This window comes from Anser anser, assembly GCF_964211835.1.
Source record: "Anser anser genome assembly, chromosome: Z".
NCBI lineage: Eukaryota > Metazoa > Chordata > Aves > Anseriformes > Anatidae > Anser > Anser anser.
The window spans coordinates 9,087,481-9,111,345 of record NC_139723.1 but is presented as its reverse complement, the minus strand read 5'-3'; the positions used below and the strand labels follow the sequence as shown (position 1 = coordinate 9,111,345).

Below are 23,865 nucleotides of genomic sequence, written 5' to 3'. Positions count from 1 at the left end.
GAGGTGCTGGCAGCAGGCGAGGTCTCGTCCATATCTAAAGATGATGATGTTCGTCCATGGACAGGAGCATGCCAGTCAGCATGTCCTCCTCTTGAGCTGAAGCCACAGAGCAGGTCTCCTGTGTAGGCATGGCCCCCTCTGTGGGTTTGTTGAGGAGAGGAGGTGCCCTGGGCATGGGGAGCATGTGCGCCAGCAGGGCCCAGCAGAAGAAGAGGCCCTCAGAACCAGAGATGGGACAATGTGGCATAATGTCCACACGGACACCAGGGTTCTTTTAGGGATCAGTAACTGCTAATACTTTATTGATGACATAACTTCAACCCTATCTTATTGAGGACAAGCTCCCTTCTTAATTTGCTCTACAGCAGTACTTTTCCAGTAACTATTCATTGGTCAAACAACTTTGCCCAGCAACCGCAAACACCCAGCAACTTCCATGTCTTAACAACTGGAAAACAAGCAGTCTGAGACAGCAAGGTGTCTCCTGAATCACCTTTCTTTGTTCCTTCTAAACTCTTTACATTCCTCATGGCTTCATCCTTAAGAGTCCGATGTTATCACCAACCATGGGGCTTGTCGATCCCCATGGCCACACTCCCACAGAGGGTAGAGAGGCTCTACAGAAAGATCTTGGAAGATTGGAGCACATGGCAATCAGCAACCCTGCAAAATTTAAGAAGAGCAAATGCCAGATTCTGCACCTGAGACAGTAATCCTGTGTATATGTACAGACCAGGGGACAAGAGGCTGGAGAACAGCCCTGCAATGAAGGATCTGAGGATTTTGATCAGTGGCAAGTTGAACATTAGTCAACAGTACACCCTTGCAGCCAGAAGAGCCAGCTGTATCCCATGGTGCATTAAGTACAGTATTGCTAGCTGATCAAGGGAAGTGATAGCTCGTATTCAGCCCCTTAGTGGTGAATAAATGCTTATAACTCACCAGAGAACTGAAGAGCTCCAGGCATTGCATACTCAGTCACATGAGACCTGCCTGTTAATATATAGAAACTGGCCATTTGTTGTACTGGAGCCCAGTACCACACAGAGGAAAGCTTTAGCCCTCTTTGTGAAGGTATGTCTGTGTGTATTTCTCTTTCTTTGGATCCTCAAACTTGAAGGTTGCATATTTCCTTTCCCCCTCCCCTTGGCACAGTCTTCCACAGAACTCCCAGCTTCACTCCATGCATGAGCCACCTCTTGACTTTCCATAGAATCATAGAATGGCCTGGGTTGAAAAGGACCTTAAAGATCATCTAGTTGCAACCCCCCTGCTCTGGGCAGGGTTGCCAACCACCAGATGCCCAAGGCTGCATCCAGTCTGGCCTTGAATGCCTCCAGGGATGGGGCATCCACCTCTCTGGGCAACCTGTTCCAGTGCCTCACCACCCTCTGAGTGAAAACCTTTCTCCTAATTTCTAACCTAAATCTCCCCTGTCTTAGTTTAAAACCATAAAGTTTAAAACCATTCCAGTTCAGGTCTTGGCTTGCATTCACACTTGCATCTCCCAGTGTATGAAGCTCTGCCGCTGGCCGGATGAGAATCACCTTGCTTCTGTTTTTCTTGGCTCTTCTCTTCAATTCTCACCCTGCAAGAACTGCCTGATGGACCACTGGTGGGCTTTGATGGAGCACAATGTCCTGAGAGTTTACTTTTGCTAATCTCTACCTGCTGATGTGTTCTTCAAGAAGACTGTAAAACTACTTGAGGAATGACATAAAGCTCTTCCTGGGCAACTTAATCAAGTACGTTTTGAAGATTTATAGAGAATCAGTTTTTAAATCTATCAGGGAAATTTTATTGGCAGAAAAGGATCTCAGCAATGCAAAATTGGTGGCATGGGAAAACTAAATATGAGAAGGCAAGAAGTAATATCACATGTCTAATGTTAGAGCAGCAATCCAGCTTTATAAACCTCTAATATCTTGCTATTGCATCATAGTCTGTATTATTCTCTTTTTTCACTTGATAACATCTCAGGCTTTTCTTTTTTTTTAATCCATTAGAAAAAGTGCAGCTGCATCATTGCTCCCTGTAAGCTGTTACTGAAGGCTGTACAGGGGTAACAGGCACTCCCCCAGGCCCTAAGGTGTGCCCGACTTGGAGATAAGCACAGTCCAGGCAGTCAGGAAACTGGTAATGATGCAGTAGGACTGAGTAAAGATGTCCAGAATAGCATTAATAGATAGATATGTGGCTGTCCAGGTTTCATTTAAAATACTCAGTAGTGTTTCCAAGAAGCTTGTCTTTTCTTCATCTTCTGATGTAGAAAGCAGTTGTGGACATCAGTAACTCCCCATAGTCTTGTTTTGTCCAGCAAACCCAGCCTGCTCAGCCTCGCACTGTACATCATGTGCTCCAGCACCCTGACTCTATTGGTGGACCTGACCTGGACTTGCTGCAGTTTGTTTATATCTTTCCTGTACAAGGGAGCCCAAAACTAGATGTGGTCACATAAGTACCAAATAGGGGAAATAATCAGGTCCCTCAACCTGACTACGCTCATGTAACACAGCCCAGTATGGGCATACTGCTGGCATACTCAACTTGCTGTCCACAGGACCCTAACTCCTTGCAAAGCTGCTTTCCACCCAGCTGTGCTCCAGCTTGTGCTGTTGCATGGAGTTATTCTGTCTGAGGTGCAGGACTTCACAATTGCCTGCGTTGAACTTCATGAGATTTCTGTCAGCCTGTTTCTACAATCAAATTCCCTCTGAAGAGCAGCCCTGTTCTCCAGCATACAAGCTGCTCCTTCTCATTTAGCACCAGCAGCAGGCTCACTGACTGTTTAATGCACCCCATCATCCGGGTCGTTATTGAAGGTATTAAAACAGTACCATAATCTCCAGTATTGACACCTCAGGAATGCTGCTAGTAAATAGCTGCCAGCTGGACTTCCTGCCACTGCCTATCAGCAGTTTGCAAGTCAGCAGGAGGAAGGAATGTAGAGGCTATATAATCTGAGCACATTTGGCCCACAGTCGAATTTTGTGTAGATCCAAGTGTTTTGGACAGCTAACACTGAAGTTGTTCCGGTTTGCCTTCCATATGAAGTCCATAGGAGTCTCTTTCCCCTCCCCAGAATTACTTGCTGTTGTTAACCAATGTTTACAAACACGATAGCAAAACATTAGGGAATACAGGTAGTGTAGATGAGGAAGAAACAGCAATCATGTGGAAGCCCCAACCTCTGTTTTTCGCAGATCTCCTGAGCAAGAAGCAAGAGTGCACTATGATGTTGATTTCCAAGAACTGCTAAGTCAACTTTTAGTTCTCCATTAATTTCCAGTTGCACTTTTAAAGTTTAATGGTTATGGCCTTGTACTGGGTCGGGCTGGGATGTTAACTTTCCCTGCAGCAGCCCATACAGTGCTGTGCTCTGCACTCGTAGCTAAAACAGCAATGGTATCACACTAGTGTTGTGTCTGCTGCTGAGCAGTGCTGGCACAGCATCAGGACTCTCTCTAATGCCGGTAGGGGTGGGCAAAGATGTGAGAAAAGAAACTTCTCCAGTCTCAGTTCTTCAGACGTGACTCACTGAAAAAAATTCACAAGGGGCTTTACAGCTGGTTGACATTGTATGCTATTTGTATACATACAAAAGCATAGAAATGGTTTACTATTTGTCCTTTTCACCAAGATCCTCCCAAAATGAAATAGTGGTGAGCACAGAGAAGATCTTACTCAGGGTGGCAGTACATCCTAAGGCACTTTAATGAGTGATGTTTAGCTGGAGCCTGGTCCCCATTACCTGGGACCTGAAAGCTACAGGAGAAGACTAGAACAGGCCATGTTTGGCAGGCTTGTGTTGGATGCTTATTATCAGCAAATTGTTTTGTCTGGTGTTTTGTTTTTATTTGAGACAGCTTACTGCAACCCATGGCCACAGGCCAGAAGTAATGGCTGAGGTTAAACTGAGAAGTGACCTGATGAATTCTCCAGGACTGAGAAAGGCTGAGGGTTTGGGATGACATGGTCAAAAAGTTTGTCTGCAGACTAGTCCCACACAGAGAAAAGACAGCTCCCACGCAGAGACAGCACTGAGCTCCTAATGACAGGTCAAGTGGTGGACTTCAGAGACTGAAGCAACATGTGGCTGCCTACTGCACTGAGCTCCGTGGTGTCAAAAGCTGAAAAAATGATTGCTTCACAGCATCTGCCCTTCAGGCTGGCAGATTTTGGCTGCATGGACAGACACTGGAGAGAAGTGTGTCTGCAGATGAAAATAAAGTGCTTATACAAGATTTCAAAAGTATGGTCATAAGTACAAATGCAGACTCAAATTAAGGATTTGTGGTTTTTGCATTGTTCGGGTAGAACTTTCCTTATCACCAACCAGGAAAAGAAGGGGAAGCAGTCCACACAGAAGAGTATACCACCAAGTTGGCTATACTGGGTGTGTCCTACTAAAGCTGCATGAAAACTAAATTCTGCTGGTGCAACCAGGCATCTAAAGAGACATTAGGTATCAGGTAGTGTTTATTACACAGAACATGTATACAGAGGTATACTGAAGTGTGTGACTGTCAGAAGGACAGCCATATCTACTGTCAATTACCAGTCATCATCAGCCAGATCACTTCCTGCCAAACTGTGGCAATGGTGGTGGCACTTTGATGTCCTGGCCTCTTTCCAGTTTCTTCTCACAGTCAACAAGATAATTGACCCCATCGATGACAATCTGGACTAGTTCCACCTATGACGAGGAAAAAAAAAAAAGGAGAAAAAAAAGGAAATAAAAGCTTTAGATAATGCTGTTAATAGAGAAAGGCCTAGAACCCACACTTCAGAAGAAGAGGCCATCATCCTAAACCTGCGCTGGCTCTACTTTATCTACCATTCCTTTGTTTTCAGCTGATGTGCTCTTGATTTACACTGGCGGGGGGGGGGGGGGGGGGGGGCGCGGATTAGCTTCAGGCCCAGAGCAGCACCAAAATTTGTAATTCTGTATGTCAGAGTGTAGTGGTGTCTTTGTTACCTGTTTCAAAATTGCTGAAGAGTACAAGATGCCTTGCTCCCATCAAACTTTCTCCACAGGCAGTGACAATTGTGGACTGCAAGCCCTGCAGCAGTCAGTGTCACAGCAGCCAGTAAGCTACAGCACTGATTTTTCTTAATTTTCATGAGATGGTTCATTAGCAACCTTTAATGACTGGTTTGTTAAAACTGAGTACAAAGACTAAATCCCATTGTCTCTTTATTGTGACAATCACTGATTTTCAAGGGATTTGTTTTTACTATGAAACATTTCAGTGGCTTAGCAGTTTATTTTATTGTCTGCTATAGACCAGCTGTGTTGGGAAATCAGAGGCCTGAATTTGCAGCCTCCAGGAGAACAGGAATTTCATATTATGTTTTCATTGACCAGTAACTGAAACAAAACAAAAATACAAACAATTTTATCTTACACCTTTGGGAACATAGTTCAATTCTGCAATCACATTTACCACATAATAGAATTTATTTTATTATAAACTGAAAAAATATGTCTTCTAATAAAACACTTCTATCCTCTTGAGTTTGGCTTGTCTTATTTAGATTTCACAATCTTCCAAGTATGGATAGTATCAATTCTGTTGGCTTAGTTCTCTGAATATTTGCTATACTGACTTCAGCTAGGCATCACTGACTTCAGTGGATGTCTTCATATAAGGAACAATTTATAGAGGGTTTATACAGTAGAACTCATTAATTAGTTATGCTGTGTAATTCTTTTGTATTATTAGTGTTGTTTTAGTATAAAGCACACGTCAGGGTGTTTCAGTTATTAATAAATGTATTTGCTGCATACTGTTTTTCAAAATAATGCAGATTAATAGCTTTTCACTTCTGTATGTTTTGGTCTAGGTCCACAGGAACTTAGCTGCCTACATCAAACTCAGAAACTTAAAATTTCCAATGCCCTGTCCTAACACCTGTTAACTGTCAAGACATCTAAGGACATATGTAAGTAAGAAAGCATGGAAAACCTGGCCTGGCTCTGTCCTTCTGAAAATGCAAGGCAAGCAAGAAGGGGAAGCCAGCTGGCTGACTGTGAGCCAGTTTGAATCCAGGTGCAATCCAAGTACTCTATGCCAGGATTGTATTTGTGTTATGAAAGCCTACCAAGTATCAGGCTGAATGCAGGTGTTGTGCTGCAACAACAGTGCTAAATGGCATCCATATGTAGACTGCCAAAGCCTCTCAGTGCTGTGCTCGTCTGGGAAAATACACCTGGACCACACACCCTTCTTTGCAATGGAGCTGTAACTTGCAGCAAAGCCCCCAAGGTAATTTAGAAGGGTGAGCAGGCCGCGCTTCAAATCCTGACATGTACGAGCAGGTTGGCAACTAAGCCCAGGTTGTGCTTGGTGTTGTTCGTGGAGAAAGGGTCCTCAGGAGGTACCTGTCCCACTAGGGCCTGCCCAGCTGAGCACAACTGAGGCATTGCAATGCTAACCTGGGAGACGAAACACACGTTTGACAGAAGATTTGAACCTCTGTCTTCTATCTACTAGAAAAGAACTCAAATCACTGGACTTACAGGGCCTTGGAAGGTTAATTTTTATATCATTGTTCTTGATGCAGCCAAGGGTGAATGCATCTGTGAAGCTGTAGATGTGTGACATGGCTTACAGCCTATTATCTGGAATAAGGATTTGGCTCAGGAAGAGCTAGTGGAAGGAGGCTGTAACTCAGCCACTGTTGTTTCTTCCCCATCCTTCAGCAAAATTGCACTAAGGACCAGTTCTGCTTTGTAAAATACTCAACTGTGAAACTGGAATGAGGTCTGGGACCTGAGTCTCCCTGGAGAGCAGCCTCACCACTGGGCTGTAGGGTCATTTCCAATCTCTGGCTCAACAAATACACATTCAAACTGAAATAACTTCAAAAGAAGTGCCAGAGATGAATCCATCTCATCACGGCCTACAGCCAAACAGGGAGAACTCAGAGCTGACAATTATATCCTTGCCCTTATCAAAACCCAGCTCTCTTGTGTCTTCTGCTCAGTGCAATGCAGGACATAGGAAGGTACCAACAATTTCTCCATTATTCTGGAGTGAAAGGACTGAACTCATCCTGCTCTCATACTGTGGAGAACACACAGGACTGAATGCTAAAAGTAAAACAACACATTGACCCAGTCTTGCTGTCAGTGCTGGATTCTCTGGGTGGGTTAGGACACAATCCCTACTTCTCTCCCTGACATTTTGCAGTAGTTCACATTAGTGGAGCTTGGTCAGGGCTTTCCCCTCCCTGCCCATTTCACTGCCATAACAAGAATGTTTGGCAAGCACATAATGCGTGTTTGTAATTTTCTGCTGTGTAAGCATTTCCATTGGGCCAGGAAATGGAAATTGCCATAGCTCCGCTGAGGCTGGTGGTGACTCTAAGGCCAGAGCAAACCCAGATGGAGGAAGACTGGCTCATAACAGTACAGATCTTTGTTAAAAAAAAACATGGAAAAAATAATTTTTTTTAAAAAAAAAGGTTACCTCTGAGCGACCCATGCGGTCCAGGTTGGAGATATCATACACATCTGCTACAGCTGCCGTGTCCACTCCACCAGTGCCACGCTTTTGCAGCCTCAGGTTCTCAAGGATTTTTGGAAACCTAGGATCCTAAAAGAAGAAACAGGTTTGTGTTTACAGCCTTTTAACCTGTGTAATGTGCTGAATCCGTGTAATATTATCTGTGACTTAATAGCATCTCCAGAAATACAGGCAGAGGTGGGTGGTTTTCTCAGTCCTTGGATTACAGTCTGTCATGGTGGCTGTCTGATGAGTAGGTTAATTTCCATAACAAATACAATAATTTGCAGAATAAAAGTTCACTTAGTTAGTCCTGCATCATCCCTGGGACCTTGTTACACATGATGATGATGTGCAGTCTCCATGAGCTGTCGTTTTTCATTTTTTGCTCTACAAATCATTTGTTCCTCTATAAATCAGAGGAGTTGACTTATGTCACTGGCCTTGTACACAACTTACGCACCTTGCTAAGCTTGGGCAGCTTAACATGGACTCCAGCACGTAAACCAGTTCCCAGGTTGGAAGGACAAGTCAGAACATACCCGAGGCGTTCGTTCCACATGAACTCCCAGCCCCTCTCTTTAATTAATCTTTCAACCTGTGAAGGCAAAAAAAAAAGAGAAAGTGAAAAGAAAGGGTTGTATACATGTCTCATTTTAAGATGCTTGCTTATAGCTCAGATTCCTCTCACCCTGTGGCTGTGTTGATGATGAACTCCACTAATGCCAAGGGAGCTGCATAAACACACACCTGAGTACAGTTTGGCTTGTCTCTGGTGTGAACTTTTGCATTCACCAGGCACCAAGGTCTCCACTGGATATTGCAAGGATTTATTCATCATTTTCTCACTATCAGTAGCTTGTGGACTCTTTGTCACTCTATCACAAAACTCCCTGTTATGATGGTTTGGTACAGCCCCTGCTGTCATACATTCAAGTCGGCACTATGGCTTTTGCGATGCATTTCTAACCTCCGCGGTTTTGGAGCAAGGTTGCAAAGCACAAGCCACAAAGCCTCAAGCACTACAGAACAGAAAAAAAAAATAACAATAACAATAACAATAACATAAAAATAAAGCAGCTAAAGGTGAGTTTTACATCATTTTCATGGTGATGCCATTATTCTTAGGGGGAGGACACTTGATTTCAAAATGCCTAAATTTTACAGCCATACTTCCATTATAAGACAACTACACAGCTTGCATATAATGCTTTTCGTTAGTAGATCTCCAACCAGATCAGAAAGTAGACTGAAATAATTATCCTCAGAAAAATCACATGGGTTCAACAACCTTTAAGTAGGTCAACTCTGTCCACTCAGCTAAACCTCCTGGGCTGAAATCTGCAATCCCCAAACAATCTCAGCTCAGTTCTCCTTTTCCAGAGGAGAATCATATATGTACACCAGCTCATGTTTATGAGATCTCCACAGTGTAGGAGGATAATTCTGTTCTGCAGAAGGATGCTGGTTAATTCCTTCATCCTCAGAGGTTTTCAGAGGTTTTAGCTTGATTTTCTGGTTATAGATCCAACTTTCTGTATCTCAGGGTCTTAAAAACAAATGAGACTGTATTTAGACTTTTTTTAAGTAATCTTTTAATGGGAACGGTCTTGATTCAGTAAGAAGCCTTCTGTCATGAATGCAATTATGCATGTAGCTGTGGATCAGTGGTGGACAAGAGCACAGATGGAAAATGCTGTGTTCTGCATGACATGTAGGATGTTGGACTTGATGATCTTGGAGGTCTTTTCCAAGTTAAACCTTCCATGTTATCATTTGTGTATTGTGTGCAGACACCAGAGCTGGGGGTAAGGAACAGACCACATCTGCTGCCTCAGACACCTGCTCTGGTCACTGTCTGACCACTTCTCTTTGCCAGGTCCATGGGCAACTTCTGTTCAGTGTGAGCTAAGCACAGTAGCAGAGGCAAAGCTGGCAACAGCATCCACAAGCCCTGTCACTTGGGCCACCCCCCTGTAGACTGTTCAATCTCATGAATATGCCTTGGAAACCTAACAGAGCCTGGTGAACCACCCCAATGCCAAAGAAGCATCCATTAAGTGGCTTCATTTTGCCAGATTCCCAAATTCACTACACACTCAAGCTTTCCTAAGGATGCCTGTGCTGGGGTCTGTGAATGGTATGGAAAGGATGCGCAGCTGTGTCAGCTCTACAGGTGCGGGAGATTTTCTGAGACAGGGGTGCCTTTGGGAGGTCAGAGAAGCTGCTTTGCAAAGGTGAGAGAAGTGAAGCAAGCTGTCCAAGGCTGGCCCAAAATGCATTTCCATGCCCAGGAACAACAGCAGTGCAATGGAGACAAATGCTGTTCCTCCACAGTTCAGATGAAGTGAGTGAACTAGAGACCCCAATGGGGAGAAATAATTGTTTCATAAAACATTATTCTTACAGTCTTGGAGACAATTTTCAGCCAATTTCAACCTTACATAGCTTAACCAATAGGGTTTTTTATGCTCTGGCCATCCATCCAGGAATTATGTGGACAGGGGTGGTGGAGAAGAGCTTTCTGCCATGTCACCTGTCCCACTGCACCTTTTTTGCTATACTGCATGTGGGACAAAGTAAAATAATCTTTCTCTGTTAAAATAACTCTTTTCTTTTTTTTTTTTCCTGTGCCAGGGCAATACACAGGGCTAAGTAACATGGCCATCTTGCAGCCACACCTGGATTGTCTGGACAAAACTGCTCTAGCCCACATGCCACAAAGGCTGTTTTGGTCTTCAGGAGGAGCTAAACAAGAATGAAATATAGGAGCTATGGCTACTGGGTTTTGTATCTTAAAATGCTTAATTTATGGTTTCCCACAGCTTGCAGGCACAAAGTGGTGAAGAAGGGATATTTCTTTAGCCAGCCCATGCTGGAGACTGTAATACAAAAGCTACAAATACATTTTATTATTCTATTATTTCACTATTCAATTTTATTTTTCTATTCTGTTCTGTTCTGTTCTGTTCTATTCTATTCTATTCTATTCTACTCATTTATTTATTCCCTACAGCTCAGCTAGCAATTTGCCTTTGCTTCTTTTTTTAGCTGCACTAGTGTGGGTTGCTGTTTGGACTGGTGTTACTTCATTTTGTTGCTCCTGGAGATGCCAGATTAGTGTGAACCACGGTAAGCAGTGCTGACAACAGCCCCACAACACACAGGCAGGAAAAGCAAACTCATTGAGTTACTACCTCTTTTAAGCCACGGCAAAATCTTTCAAACACCCGTTTCATGTTGCCACCCTTCTCCATGGAGATCACCCTGGTGTGGTCCTCTTCGTTAATCCAGATGAGAAATGTCTTGTCATTGTTATGCCTGGTTGAAAGGAGAGAAGTGTCTTTAAAGTATGAGACTGAAAAACAATTCTCACTATCCTCAGCTTTACCACAGACTTTTGAGACTGTGGGGAGGCTAATTGCAGCAACATGACATTGTTCTGCAGAGTTAGGGATGAGCCAGGAGGAATGTGTGCGCTCCAGCTTGAGCGCAGCAAGGGGAGAAGACCAGCCCTGCATCTGCCATCAGTGGGGACATTTTATCAATCTTAGAAAACTGCACAGCTAGGAAAAGCCCCTGACACTCACATGCTGCTGGGGGCCTAGCACTATGTCCTCACTTCGTTGTGTTCTCTGAGTCAAATCCCAGAGCCCGCTGCATCTCTTGTTTGCACTGGATGGCTGCATCAGTCAAGTTACATGTTGGACGTGGATACTGCATTGGAGATGCTGGCTTGTCAGTCAAGCTACAGATGCCTGAAGTTACCCACTCGTGCTTCAAACAGATCCCTTGTGTCTAGGTTTGTGAAGTGCAGGGTCAAACCTGAGGTCACTTTTCCTGGCTTTCCTCTACTTTCTCTGTCTTTCACTACAGCATCTCCTGCAGCATGTACGAGCTGATTGGTATGATCAACCTCATTTGTACTAATACTGGAATATCAGCAAGGTTGAAACACATGAAATTTGGAAGATGAGGTTCACTAGGCCTGACTATAAGCTTGTATTCTGCCAACATAAAGCTGATCAGGTGTGAACATCCTGTGCCCTGACATTAGAGTCACCCGAAGCCCCGCAACTTCATTTTCAGTCACATACAAATATTTAGGGTAGGCTTTCTTAAAGAGGCTGATGTCGGCCTTACTCAGCTCCCCTGTAATTAGTGACCTCTTCCCATTGCTGTGGGATGGGTGGCTTTCAACCATGCCTTCACTGCTGCAGAGCTTGGGGGGAATATTCCTGCAGCACAAAACAAGGACGGGATCTCAGGCTTTCTAAGAAAAACAAATTCCAAACTATGAATGCCTCTAGTCAACAGTTTCTTGCAGAAGAAGGGTATGTTTCCCAATTTGACTCACTGAAATACTTTCCAATCATACTATTTTATTTTTTACTTCCATTCTACCTGTTATTTCACATGTAAAACAAGCCCAAACCAGGTCTGTTGCATTCAGATCACTGGATAGTATCTACATGGCTGGTATTTTTTCTTTTTGTTTGTAGAAACAGCAAATGGCAAGCCTCAAATTTATCATTTTCCTAGAGCAAACCTCTTCCTCGGATCTAAATGGAGACCAGGGAACCAAGCTGAAGTTCCTTGAAATAAAAAATCCTTGTGATTTCCAGCAGGTCATCAGGTTTCATGGGTGGTCAGGTTTCACAGTGCCTGCTCCCCAACAGAAAGCAGCTTTAGCTTGTTACAGTAACACTGGATGTGCTTCTGAACACCAGCCAGTTTTGCTTGGAGAACAGATTTTTTTTTCCCCACATAAAAATCAAACCTCTTTGAAAGACTCTGAACCTGCCTAGAACAAGGAGATAAGATGACTTCACAGAGTCCTTTTTGCCTAATTTTTCAAAATTAAAACATCCAGTATTCTCCATATATATACTAGGATGGATGTAGATGTAATGCACTGCCCAGGCTCCCCCCATTATCTTCTAGACTGTGTGCACAGATCTGGGGCCTATTCTTCCCATTCTCTCCCTAGAAAATATTCTGTTTGGGCACAAAATACATCAAGTGTGTTGTGAAAGAAGGAACAGACCTAGAATAAAACGGGAAATTCAGCTTCTGCTGTATCTCATCTTTGTCCAGTTTATTTGGAGGGAAAGTGTTACTTTTTTAGGTTGGGGAGACAGGAGGGGAGACAGGAGCCTGTGATGCAGGGTCCTGCAGCTGTATTGCCATCTTTTAAAAGCAAACTGAGCATGCTGTGAGGATCAGAACAGAGTGGCTACAACGTCAGGACAAGCAATGAGACTAGTAATACAATCTTTAAAATGCAACACACACTTCTGCATGCCACACAACGTACCAGATTCCTCTGGCATCTGGCCAGTCACGAGCCATCCCAGCACATGTTAGCAAAGGAGACACTGGCTTGTCAAAGAGAAAATGATCCTGCACACCAAAATGGGGCCAAAGAGAGAGAGAAAGAGAAAAAGAGAAAAAAAAAATAAAATAATTCAAGTTTATTCAGTATAACGCTGTCTCAATGCATTTTGCCTGAAGGCAATCAATGTACAAGTAAATCACATAGCGCATTCTGTGAACCTGGTTCTTTCTGGAAATTAAAAGCATATTACCCAGCAATTTGCCTGAATCTTGCAGGTTCTCACTGGCATTGGTAATCTGACAGTGTTTTGCCAGAAAACACTTTTCAAGCACAGGGAGGAGTGGGAGGTGGGACCTAACACACACAAATGGCAGAGGAAACTCTGCGAGGATGGATGGCTGGAACCAGAGATGCTCTCTGCATACAGATGAATTTCATTGTAGGAGAAGGCAACAGTCCTTAAAGGCTGCAGAATACCCAGTGCTAGGTCTGCAATGAGATCTCTGCAGCACGGGGGTTTAGCACTGTACTCAGAGCACGAAGTCGGGGTAGGAATTATGCCCATGCTGGGCTTGCCCTTTGGCATCATGGACTTGTTCTGCTCCTCAGCAGTGATGCCATTTCTGAGTTAATAAATGTAGTACTTGGTGTGCCACCGACTTGCCACATTTCAAATCATTTAGTCTTACTTTTTTAACTGAGCAAAGTTTCTTTTTTTTTTTTTCAAAGCAAATAAGATTTTCATGTGTGTGCTGAAAAATTTTTAGTTCTTAATTCCTCAAACACTGCCATATTAAATACTGTTAATATTTTTTTCTTCTTCTTCTTCCCTTAGAGTTTTATTAAGAACAGCAGGCAAGCTATCCTGAATAAATATGACATGGTGGAGAAGCTGATAAGCTTTACTTTTCCTTACTTTCTTTTCTCCATCAGTGGAGTATTTAAGACTTTCATCTTTGAATACCATGTGATGGGCATGATGCAGCCAGAACCCCAACCATTCAGGAAAAAAAGACATAGGGTTCTCTTTGCTCACCACAGGGACACAACATTTCTTTCATTGGTTTGCCCCACTGTGCCCGTTTGTTTGGGAGAAAAATTCCTCCTTTTGCAAGAAAAAGCTGAGCACCATTACTTCCCCTTATGTGCATAAGGGCCCAATCTGCAATGTACTGATGGCCTTCAGTGCTGAGTACCATTCAGCTGGAACTGATTTGATCCTACAGAGATTGAACAGTGCCTGTTAAAGGCCGGCAGCAAGCCCTAAGGAACCTTGGAGTTCTGAGGTCCTAAAACACTGAAGGGAGCAAGCAATTGTATGAGTAAGAGATGGAATCTGGGGTCACAATATTCAGTGCCCCGAATTTTATAAATATACATTGGTAACCTACAATGGTAACCAACATTTTGTCCATAAACGTAACAACAATGACACTCAATTTAAAAAGTTATTGACCTTACTTCAATTCTTAACTCCTGGTTAATCCAGGTCATAACACCTAGTTTCATAGTTTTAAATAGTTATGATACTTCATCAACTGCCTTTTGGTTGATGTTATGTTATGAATTAGTGTGTCATGAATATAGTTACCAGGGTACGGCCCTTCTTTTGAATATTTTTAAATGCACATTCAATGTTCTTTTTTTTTTAACAATCTTTTAGATTTTTGTAATTTCTACAGTCCAAACATGAATCATTGTTATGGATTTTCAGGATAGCTTCCTGTTGCCCATTTTTGCCAGGTAAGCACTTTGGACACTTTATTTATCTCAAACACCTCTCTGCAGTAATTGAACAATGACATGCTGAGACAAAATCCATGGTGAAAATCCTTGTATTTTCATCTGTGTGACAAAACTATTGTTGTGGACCTGATCCTTTAAGTCCTTGAACACAGTTCCAGGACTGGGAAAAGGTCAGTGGGGTGCAGTTGGCTATCACCATTCTGGGGAAATTAGAATTTGTGTAGTCTTGACATAGAGAAATTATAACCAGAACTCCCCACTCCAACAGTCTAGACTACAGATAATATGCAATGTTCATCTCAAAGTAGTAGGTAACATTTTTAGTTAGTATGGTTATTAATACAGAAAATATCAATCTTTGCTTAAGGAAATGACCAAGAAATTTACTCAATTTTTGTCCAAAAAAAAAAAAAAAAGATGGAAGTAGCCACGTATATTTGATTTGACACAGAGCTTGCTATCTGGAATATCTGGAATTCCACATGTTGGACCTGGATAGTATGTATTTTTGCCAAAACACAAATGCTGGATGATTTACCATTATGTTAAAAATATTCCTGGGCCATTGACTACTGGGTTAATGCTGTGATTATTGTCCTTAGCTACACAGGAAAGCATGTACCCCAAAGGATAAAAATAAATGAGGGTAAGAGAAGACGGTGTCAGCACCGGAGCTATACTTACATCAATAAGCTGCTGCTGATCCCTCTCGGACATGTTGGTCAAGCTGTAGTACTTTCCAGAAAGGTCTCCTTTCAGCCCAGAGAGGGCGGTGACCACAACGTTTTCCACCTCTCTCCTCTCTGCCCTGGTGCAGGCAGGAGGAAGGCTGAGGCCACGGATGCTACGTCCAGTGCGCACACGTGATGAGAGGACGTAGTGCTCATCAAACTGACCATGGGTGATCTGAGGAAAGAATTTTATTTTACTTTTTAATTCACACTGTGCCTCATTTTGTACTCCACCACTGAAAGAAAAATGCCATCCTACAGAAAGAGGGACATCTTTCTGCCCGGGGATCTCAACTTTCCCATGATATCACTCATAGTCAGGGTACCACGAGCCCCTCAAAGCTTCAGACAGTAGGACGGTTTTTTAGGAACAATCAGTTTCTTTGGCTGAAAGAATGTGGTGGAGTAACCAGCCGGTCCTTTATGGCCCCGCCATGGAGGGACCTGAGTGGTTTTTTGAAACATGGATATGGGCAGAGACAGGAGGCCAGGTATGGAAGATCTTTTGAAAGGGGAAAACCCAAGAAGATGCTAAATCACAGAGCAGTGGAACAATGAAGGAAACATTAGGCAGCAAAGAAGAAATACTACATACAATATCATAATTGTAAGAAGCAGCCCTAAACCTTTATTTCATCATCATTTTATTTCAGTCCTACCTTGGATGCATCCAGGTCAGTGTGATGCTTCATTGTGCGTGGATCATAGCCATTATGTCTCGCTTTAATGACAGGGTCAAAAATCTCAGCAAACACCTATGGAGCCAAGAGAATCTAGAAAGAGTCTGCAGCATCACAGAAACAGTTAAACGCGCCAGCCTCAGACACAGGAGAACCCCCCTGGCATGGGACCCTGGGTGACAGACAAAAAGGGGGCTTTGCAAATGCTGACAAAGGTAAATATGAAAGGAAAGGGTCATTTTGACCTAGACAGTGCTCTACAGTGGTTGCTCATCCTCACAGCAAAATGAAGGTGCAACTGCACATTAGTTAAGTTACAAGCCTACTCTAGATGCCATGGGCAGGCACTGGACATGGTGGCAACCAGACTGGGTTTCAGGATGCATTACCAACCAGAACACACAGAGTCTCTTGACAGCTTGCCTCCTGCTTTTAGGTCGTGCAGTGATACCATGGTCCTCATTAGAGCCCCTTGGCTCGTGTGTATCAGCAGTGGCCACAACCACGCCTCCATTCAGTCTTGGAGCAGTAACCCTGGAAGTTTTTCAGGGCAGTCACCACATCTAAAGGAGAAAACTGAACCACAGGAGCTGATGACCCAGAATGCCAGAAGTCCCAGCCCAGACTCAGCAGCCCAGCATTTAGGCTACTGTTAAGAAACTGTATAATAACAGGTAACATAGTGCGGTAGACTGAAGGAAGGAGACCATTGACTTCAATAAAAACAAAGATTTTTCAAACAAGGATTTTCTTTTTCCCTAGTCTTCTTAATATTTTGGAATTAAATAACCCTGTTCATCCTAATGCTGTCTATGTTATGCTTTTGTCATGATCCAATATCTGTAGCTTAAAGGTGTCTGGCAGTTCCCAGATGTTTTAATTTCAGTTCTGCCTCAGCTGTTCCACAATGCAGTTTCCACATTACCTTCATTTTGTGTGTCTCAGGGTTGCATAGTTTTCCCATAAACTAAGTTTAGTAGTAGGAAGGAGGGCAGTTGCTAGAGGCAGGTAGAGTATTGCTCCCAAGCAGCTGCATTTTATTAGCTTTGACTGCAATAGAGAGGGTACCTGTAGCAATGCCTCATGTCTGCACATTTCCTAATGTGGAAGAGTAGGGAAAACACTGTCTTTATGCACATGGCATGCTACATATATACTCTCTGGGATACTATTTATCTTAGGAGCACATACCCTGCCAGGAATTACTGTTCATCTAATGAGCTCTTGGGAACTACAGCATAAAAAAAAAAAAAAAAAAAAAAAAAAAAAACAAATGTGATAGTGTTATGAAAATATTTTACCTCGTAGGATTCTTCATCACCTGCCACCATGCCCACAGTTTTAATGAAAGGATGGCCAGGATTGTCCACCCCGGTTTGGATGCACTGGTCCAGGGTGTAGCCATTGGGAGTCATCTTGTCCCTTAGCTTAGCATAAATGGCTGGAGTGAGGCACTCAGCCATGCAGTTGTTGTGTTTGCGAAGATCTGGATAGTCAGCGCTGAAGTGAAAAAAACAAAAAACAAAAAACAATTAACACCAAAAATTTAAACAGTGATCCTTGGTAACTTATGGATCTATTAAAGGGATCATGAGATACAGAGCACACAGCATGGTTTAAAAGCATAATTAGTTCTTGGTTTATACATTGCATCGAATTTTAGGAGGGGAGGAACATTCAGGACACTCCAAATACCCCAGACTGTGCTTGGATGGGCAACCACACTGGCAATTGCATCTTTCTTCTACCTGGGGCATCCAGGAAAGTGAATCCCAGTGAGCTTTGAACGTGTATTGAATCCCATCAAGTCTCTGTTAAGACATTCCGAGTCAGAAATAAACAAGCTATAACATTGTTTTGTTGAGTAGGAAGGGAACTAAATGTAGCTGAAGAAGGGTTTGCAATTCTGAGCCAAGGTGCTCTTGCAGCTTGTCAGTGATGGGCATGAGTGGGGCTGTCTGGTCTATGTCAGCAGGGAAGTTAACTCATCCATAATACCTGGCATTGTAATGGCATTATTATTACTTACATACAGCTGCATCGTATTCCAGCCAGGGAAAATGACAATATGCTTTAGGAAGACATTTTTGCAATCGAGTCAGACCCCATCTACCTTGTAACAATTTGCCTTATGCACAACACTATTATTTCTATAAGAATTTAAACTAAGGTGTTATTCACTACAGTCCGCCAAAGCCTGATCCACATTGTTTCTGACAAATATGGCCAGCAAAGTCAACCTACACAGAAGGTCTGTAGTTAGTTTCTAATAATAAGGAACCAGTTTGTAACAGAATTAGAAATATTTCAAGTACACAGGAGATTTCTTTGTTACTTGCATAGTGAAAATATGTTCACAGTTCCCAATGGTAGAGTCTGTACAATCAGCCAGTCCCGTCGGTGCTGCAAAGCATTCGACAACTGATGAGATAAAATAAGGACTAATTTAGTGCTTTGCCAAAAGCTTGAAGCCTTATTTAGGCTTGCCATTGTTTGTTTTTTCTGAGTGTTGATACTATCACACACCCCTGCTTTCCGGTCTTGAGAGCCACTGTTGGTGCTACCTAAAACTGGGGTGACCAGGAAAGGGTGCCGTTTGTCAGGTCATCATCATTCCTTGGACGCACAGACCGGGTGGCTGCATGAGGACTCCTCCTGCGTGGTGCCCAACGTGACACCTAGCTCAAAGCGCCCACCTGGGAGGGAAAAGCTTCCGCTTCTCTTGAACAGCAGCCTTCACATTTTGCTGGTTGAGGAGGTACCCGGTGGTGAGCACCCCCGTGCCAGCCGCTGCGAAGAGTGCAGCAGTTGTACGGCCAGCCAGGAGACGACAGAAAGTGCCAGCCATCCCACTCAGAGGTGATGATCTCTGGAAGAGAAGGCAGCCTGGGATCAGCCCAAAAGCCCTCACATGGTGCAAATGACAGAAAAACATTTTTAACAGCAGCCCATTAGAGGAAGCAAATTATCTTTATTATGGGTTTGCACTGAAATAATGTGTTCAGACAAATGGTCAGCGTTCATGGTTTCTCTATATATGTACCTTTGGTAGAGGTAGAAATCAATTGGTTTTTAGTACTGTATGGAGCACACAACTCTAAAACAGAATATTTTAATTCTTTTAATGACTTAGGGCTATACTTGAATCCTTTAGCTTGCTTCACAGCAACAACTTGTAAGCTGAAGACATCTTTTCAGTGGCCAGAAAGGAACAGGAAGGTACCGAGTGCTACAGTCACATGTGATGGGATGTAGCACTAGCAAAGTTCCCTTCAGTGCCGTCACCTACAGAAACCACAAACTCCTGTGCCTTTTCCAGGCTAATGTGACCTGCTAAGCACTTTGTGCTTTTTCTCCCATAGATATAAAGTTGGAGTAGGCTAGAGATCATCCAGCTTACCAATGGAAGGGGTGCTTAATATGCTTGAGAACTGAAAATCCTGACAGGCATGGGAAATGGGAGCCAACTCTTCACTGCCTTTTCCAATATAAGGACACGCTCTATCAAATTGGAGGGAAAAAAAAAAAAAAAAAAAAAAGAAAAGGGGGGTAGGAGGTAGGTAGCTCTCTACACCAGTGGTCAAAGACTGATAAAACTCCTTCTCAGAAGAGATTATGTGTGTACAGGCAGTGTGCATGGCTTCAGTGTGAGACTGGTCAAGCATGTGGAATAGAGATTAACTGGGCACTAAGCAGACAAAATGAAACAGGATAACAAAATTCCCTGAGGTGAAAACAGCTGGAAGCTGTGGGAGCTTTTTATCAAGGAGCATCACATACAATGTGATGCTCTGGCAACCAAGTGCCAGGTCCTGCACTTTGGTCACAACGACCCCATGCAATGCTACAGGCTTGGGGCAGAGTGGCTGGAAAGCTGTGCAGAGGAAAAGGATCTGGAGGTGTTGGTCGATTCTCGCCTGAACATGAGCCAGCAGTGTGCTCAGGTGGCCAAGAAGGCCAACAGCATCCTGTCTTGTATCAGGAATAGTGCGGCCAGCAGGACCAGGGAGGTGATCATCCCCCTTTACTCTGCTCTGGTGAGGCCGCACCTCGAGTGCTTTGTTTGGACCCCCTCAGTACAAGAAGGACGTCGAGGTGCTGAAGCGTATCCAGAGAAAGGCTACAAAGCTGGTTAAGAGCCTGGACCACAAGTCCTGTGAGGAGCGGCTGAGGGAACTGGGGTTGTTTAGTCTGGGGAAGAGGAAGCTCAGGGGAGACCTCATTGCTCTCTACAGCTACCTGAAAGGAAGGTGTGGGGAGCTGGGGGTTGTCCTCTTCTCATAGGTAACTGGTGATGGGACTAGAGGGAATGGCCTCAAGTTGTGCCATGGGAGGTTTAGATTGGAAACAAGGAGACATTTCCTCTCAGAAATTCCAGTCAGACATTGGAATGGGTTGCCCAAGGAGGTGCTGGAGTCACCGTCCTTGGGGGCATTTAAGTAAAGCTTGGATGTGATGCTTAGGGACATGGTTTAGTAGGTAATATTCATGGTAGGGGGACAGTAGAACTAGATGATCCTGGAGGTCTTTTCCAACCTTGATGATTCTGTGATTCTTTTCTATGATTCCTTGGCTCTGTTCTCCTCTGAGCATCCACCTATGGCCACTGGTCTGTGCAGTCCACTGCTTTGGATCACTATAGTCATTTTTAATACTTGGAATACTATGAAAATTTATAGAAATACTCTGTACCTATCAGGTAACTATACCGATTGGTTTCAGAACAGCAAATTTGTCTGGAGAAACCCAAATAAATTGACTTTTTTAAGACAAAAGGTGTTACTAGCAGAAGTACATTATAAGTAGCTGTTTCTGACTCACAGCCTCTCAAGAAACTGAGACCTTTCCTCCTTCAAGATAAAGAGAGACTCTCATTTGCTGTTGTACCACACATCCTGCACAAAGACCTAAAATAGGAATGAACGTAATGGATGCTAAAATCAGGGGCCTTGCTGCAGTGGCGCAGGGACACACAGCAATGCCAGCAAGATTACCCAGGTTTAAAATACCTCATAGGAATCTGTGTGCCTGATTAATTCATTATTCCCAGTAACATGTTCAGACTTCAGCTATGGCCTTGGCCTTGGGATTAAGACCAGGTTTGAGCAACCTGCCCATGGCAGGGGTGTTCAAATTAGGTATTTTTTAAGATCCTTTCCCACACAAACCATTCTGTGATTCTGTGATTCTGTGATTCTGTGATTCTGTGATTCTATGATTATGTCTGAAGTACAGGGAATCTCTCATTCTAGCAGAGCAAATGGCATGTTCTGTGACAGTCTGAGGAAAAGAATGAATGTTTTTTCTTCACAGTATCAGAATGCAACTGGTTTTGCAAGTAACTGTGGGTTTCTGAGGAAGATGTATGTCCTATTTAAATAAATGACACAAATTACAATTTGTGTCACTGAAGAAAACTTTTTCTTAAAACTGCACTCTGACAAGTCTGTTTTGGGAAATTGACAAGGAAGAGTTACAAGGAGACAGGAACTTTCCCCCAGGATAAGCTGCTTCTGTTGTTTTGTCAAGGTTTTAAAAAATGCAGTTCTTTGTATAATTTCTTTAACGTTCTTTCAGCGGTTAAATTAAACACCTCAAAGTACTTGGCTTTCTTTTCAATGAACTCAAGTGTTCTAATTTCCAGTAATTTCCATGAAGATCTGGGTTAGCTAGCTGCAAACCCAGTAATTATTTACCTTTTCCACTCCTGTCTAAGGACAATTGCAATGCTGCACCTCCATCTTTTCTGACAGACCTTCTGACCTGCTTTGCATGGTTTTCTGTTGCAAAGCAGTGTCTACTTGGCACTTAATTCACCTATGTGAGATGAGAAACTTGGATGTGTTTTGGGTCTAAGAGGTGTTTTTTTTCAGGGCCTGTATCTCTTAAAAATAATTTTATATTTTATACCTGAATTTTGTTATCCTGTGTCCTCAATTCCTCTGATACACAACATTGATCTAACCTTCCTTCCAGAGAAAGGTGCCATCTGACTGACAGAAGTTGCAGGTTTTTTTTCATTGTGAGACTTTCCCTCGAACAGAACTAGGGCAAGAGACCACCCAAGGAGGGCATATTCCTTTCCCCAGGAGGAGCACATGGTGAGCTCCTCAGCTACCCAAGTCCTCGGGGTGCACAGCACCAGCACGGACGAGAGATGTGCTGTGTGGGGCTGGGGCAGGAGTGGGCCCTTCTCTGGGAGGGGCTCCACTCCATCAGTGCATTCATTTTGCAGGAGAGGCTCCCACAGCTGCAAGAAAAAACACAGTGGGAGATGGTTTGACTGAAAATCACAACCAAGTATCAGGTTCACGGTGGAAATTTTTGTACTGCTTTCGTGTCTCTGTATTTAGCAGATGGTGCTTGTGCCTTTTTGCAGTGTATCATCTCCATCCCACACTCTGGAAATATTATGACTAATTTGTGGAGAACTATTAGTGCTATACCTCAGTGTCTCAGAAACAAAGGATGTATTTTCATAACAGCACCATGAATTTACAGTTCTGTTTCACAGAAACTATCCCTACTGCAAGGAGTTGGCTGACAGTCAAAATCCTGCCCTGAAAACCACCAGCCCTGACAGCATCCCCTTGCCGATGGTGACACCATCACTTCAGCAACCCCAGGCACAACTCAGAGTCTCCACCAGATGGGATTTTTTGTGACCTTCCTAATCCCACATCACTTTAAGGGACAAATCTGGCCCATACACCTGATTAAACTAGAGTAGTCCTGTGCATTGTGTATTTAGACAGCCGGGTGAGGCACAGGAGTGTGTGTCTGCAGGCTGTTTTCTTGGCCTTGTTGTTGTCCATTGTGTGTCCCTATTCTCCAGGACATTATTGCCCTGTTGGGTCATGGAAAAGACTTCTCCCTCCCCGAGGCAGGCTGTACATTACCTGACAAATGCTCCTCTAAGAGCTCTTAAAGCCTCCAACACTGGAGCTGCCACAGACTGCGTAGGTTAACTACCTGAAAAAAAGAAAAAGAAAACAAACAGATTGAGACAGGCTATTTAAATTTAGAACAACGTTATCCACACATCTCTTGGTACAAGGTAAGCCCAGCACACTGCATCCTAATGCTTCCTTCCCCAGAGCTGGCAGCACAGTGGGCAGGAATTGGGTGTCTGCAGCAGTCAGCCCCAGCCTTCAGACCCCGTCACGTCCTTGGGCACGGTGACTGCTCCTCAGCAGGGCATTGCTGTCGCAGGGACCACCGGTTGTGGCTGCTGAATGCAAAGGGAAGGCTGGAGTTTCATGCGGGAGAGAAGGAAAAGATCAGTGCTACAGGGATCTACAGTCTGTCTGTCAAAAACTCCTAATTGAATAAGCAGCTCCTGTCGCAAGGGAGGGGTATTGTTCTGAATGTAAAAGCGTGTAATGCTGCGGGACCAACCTATAACATTGTTATGATATATAATAATAACATAAAGTGTTATTTTTACGAGAGTACTCCACAGGCAGTCAGAACAGCACAAACAGACTGATGTAAACACTTGGTGGGCAAAAGCAGCAATCAAGGCAAAGAGCTTTTTAATAATGAGGTGGCACAATGAGCAAGACACTTTATTTGACAGGAAATTAAGACATTATGTTTTGTTTCAGATTTTTTTTTCTCCTTTAAAATTGCGCGATTTCTAAATAATGCATTGCTTCAAAACAAAATTTCAAGAAAGGTCCATTCTGAAAGCATCTGAACAGAATGGTCCCCAACTAATGAAATTTTCTTCAAAATTATTTGCTCAGCGTGACTTCACATCCTGAACAGATTCATTTGTTGCTGGTTTTTTTTCCCCCCACAGAAAATGTCAGCCTGCACTAACAATGAATTTATACCATCACCACCTCTGTGGATTC

General features: G+C 43.4%; 1 protein-coding gene across 5 annotated transcripts in view; it reads right to left on the bottom strand.

Annotated features, from left to right (window-relative positions):
* Nucleotides 1–4,461: 4,461 nt before the first annotated feature.
* The window catches only part of CKMT2 (creatine kinase, mitochondrial 2), a 35,497-nt gene continuing 16,093 nt past the window's right edge, over nucleotides 4,462–23,865 (bottom strand). For 4 of the 5 annotated variants that reach the window (XM_083817215.1, XM_083817216.1, XM_083817217.1 and 1 more), the window contains exons 2-11: nucleotides 22,906–22,978; nucleotides 18,703–18,875; nucleotides 17,308–17,506; nucleotides 15,986–16,081; nucleotides 15,280–15,501; nucleotides 12,829–12,914; nucleotides 10,709–10,832; nucleotides 7,975–8,109; nucleotides 7,476–7,601; nucleotides 4,462–4,696 (exon numbers count right to left, since the gene is read on the bottom strand). In XM_083817215.1, the coding sequence (XP_083673341.1) occupies nucleotides 4,577–4,696; nucleotides 7,476–7,601; nucleotides 7,975–8,109; nucleotides 10,709–10,832; nucleotides 12,829–12,914; nucleotides 15,280–15,501; nucleotides 15,986–16,081; nucleotides 17,308–17,506; nucleotides 18,703–18,854 (1,260 nt within the window). In that variant the 5' untranslated portion in view covers nucleotides 18,855–18,875; nucleotides 22,906–22,978 and the 3' untranslated portion in view covers nucleotides 4,462–4,576. Of the gene's footprint in view, nucleotides 4,697–7,475; nucleotides 7,602–7,974; nucleotides 8,110–10,708; nucleotides 10,833–12,828; nucleotides 12,915–15,279; nucleotides 15,502–15,985; nucleotides 16,583–17,307; nucleotides 17,507–18,702; nucleotides 18,876–22,905; nucleotides 22,979–23,865 lie in introns of all 5 variants that reach the window. The other variant, XM_083817218.1, reaches the window with a different exon arrangement.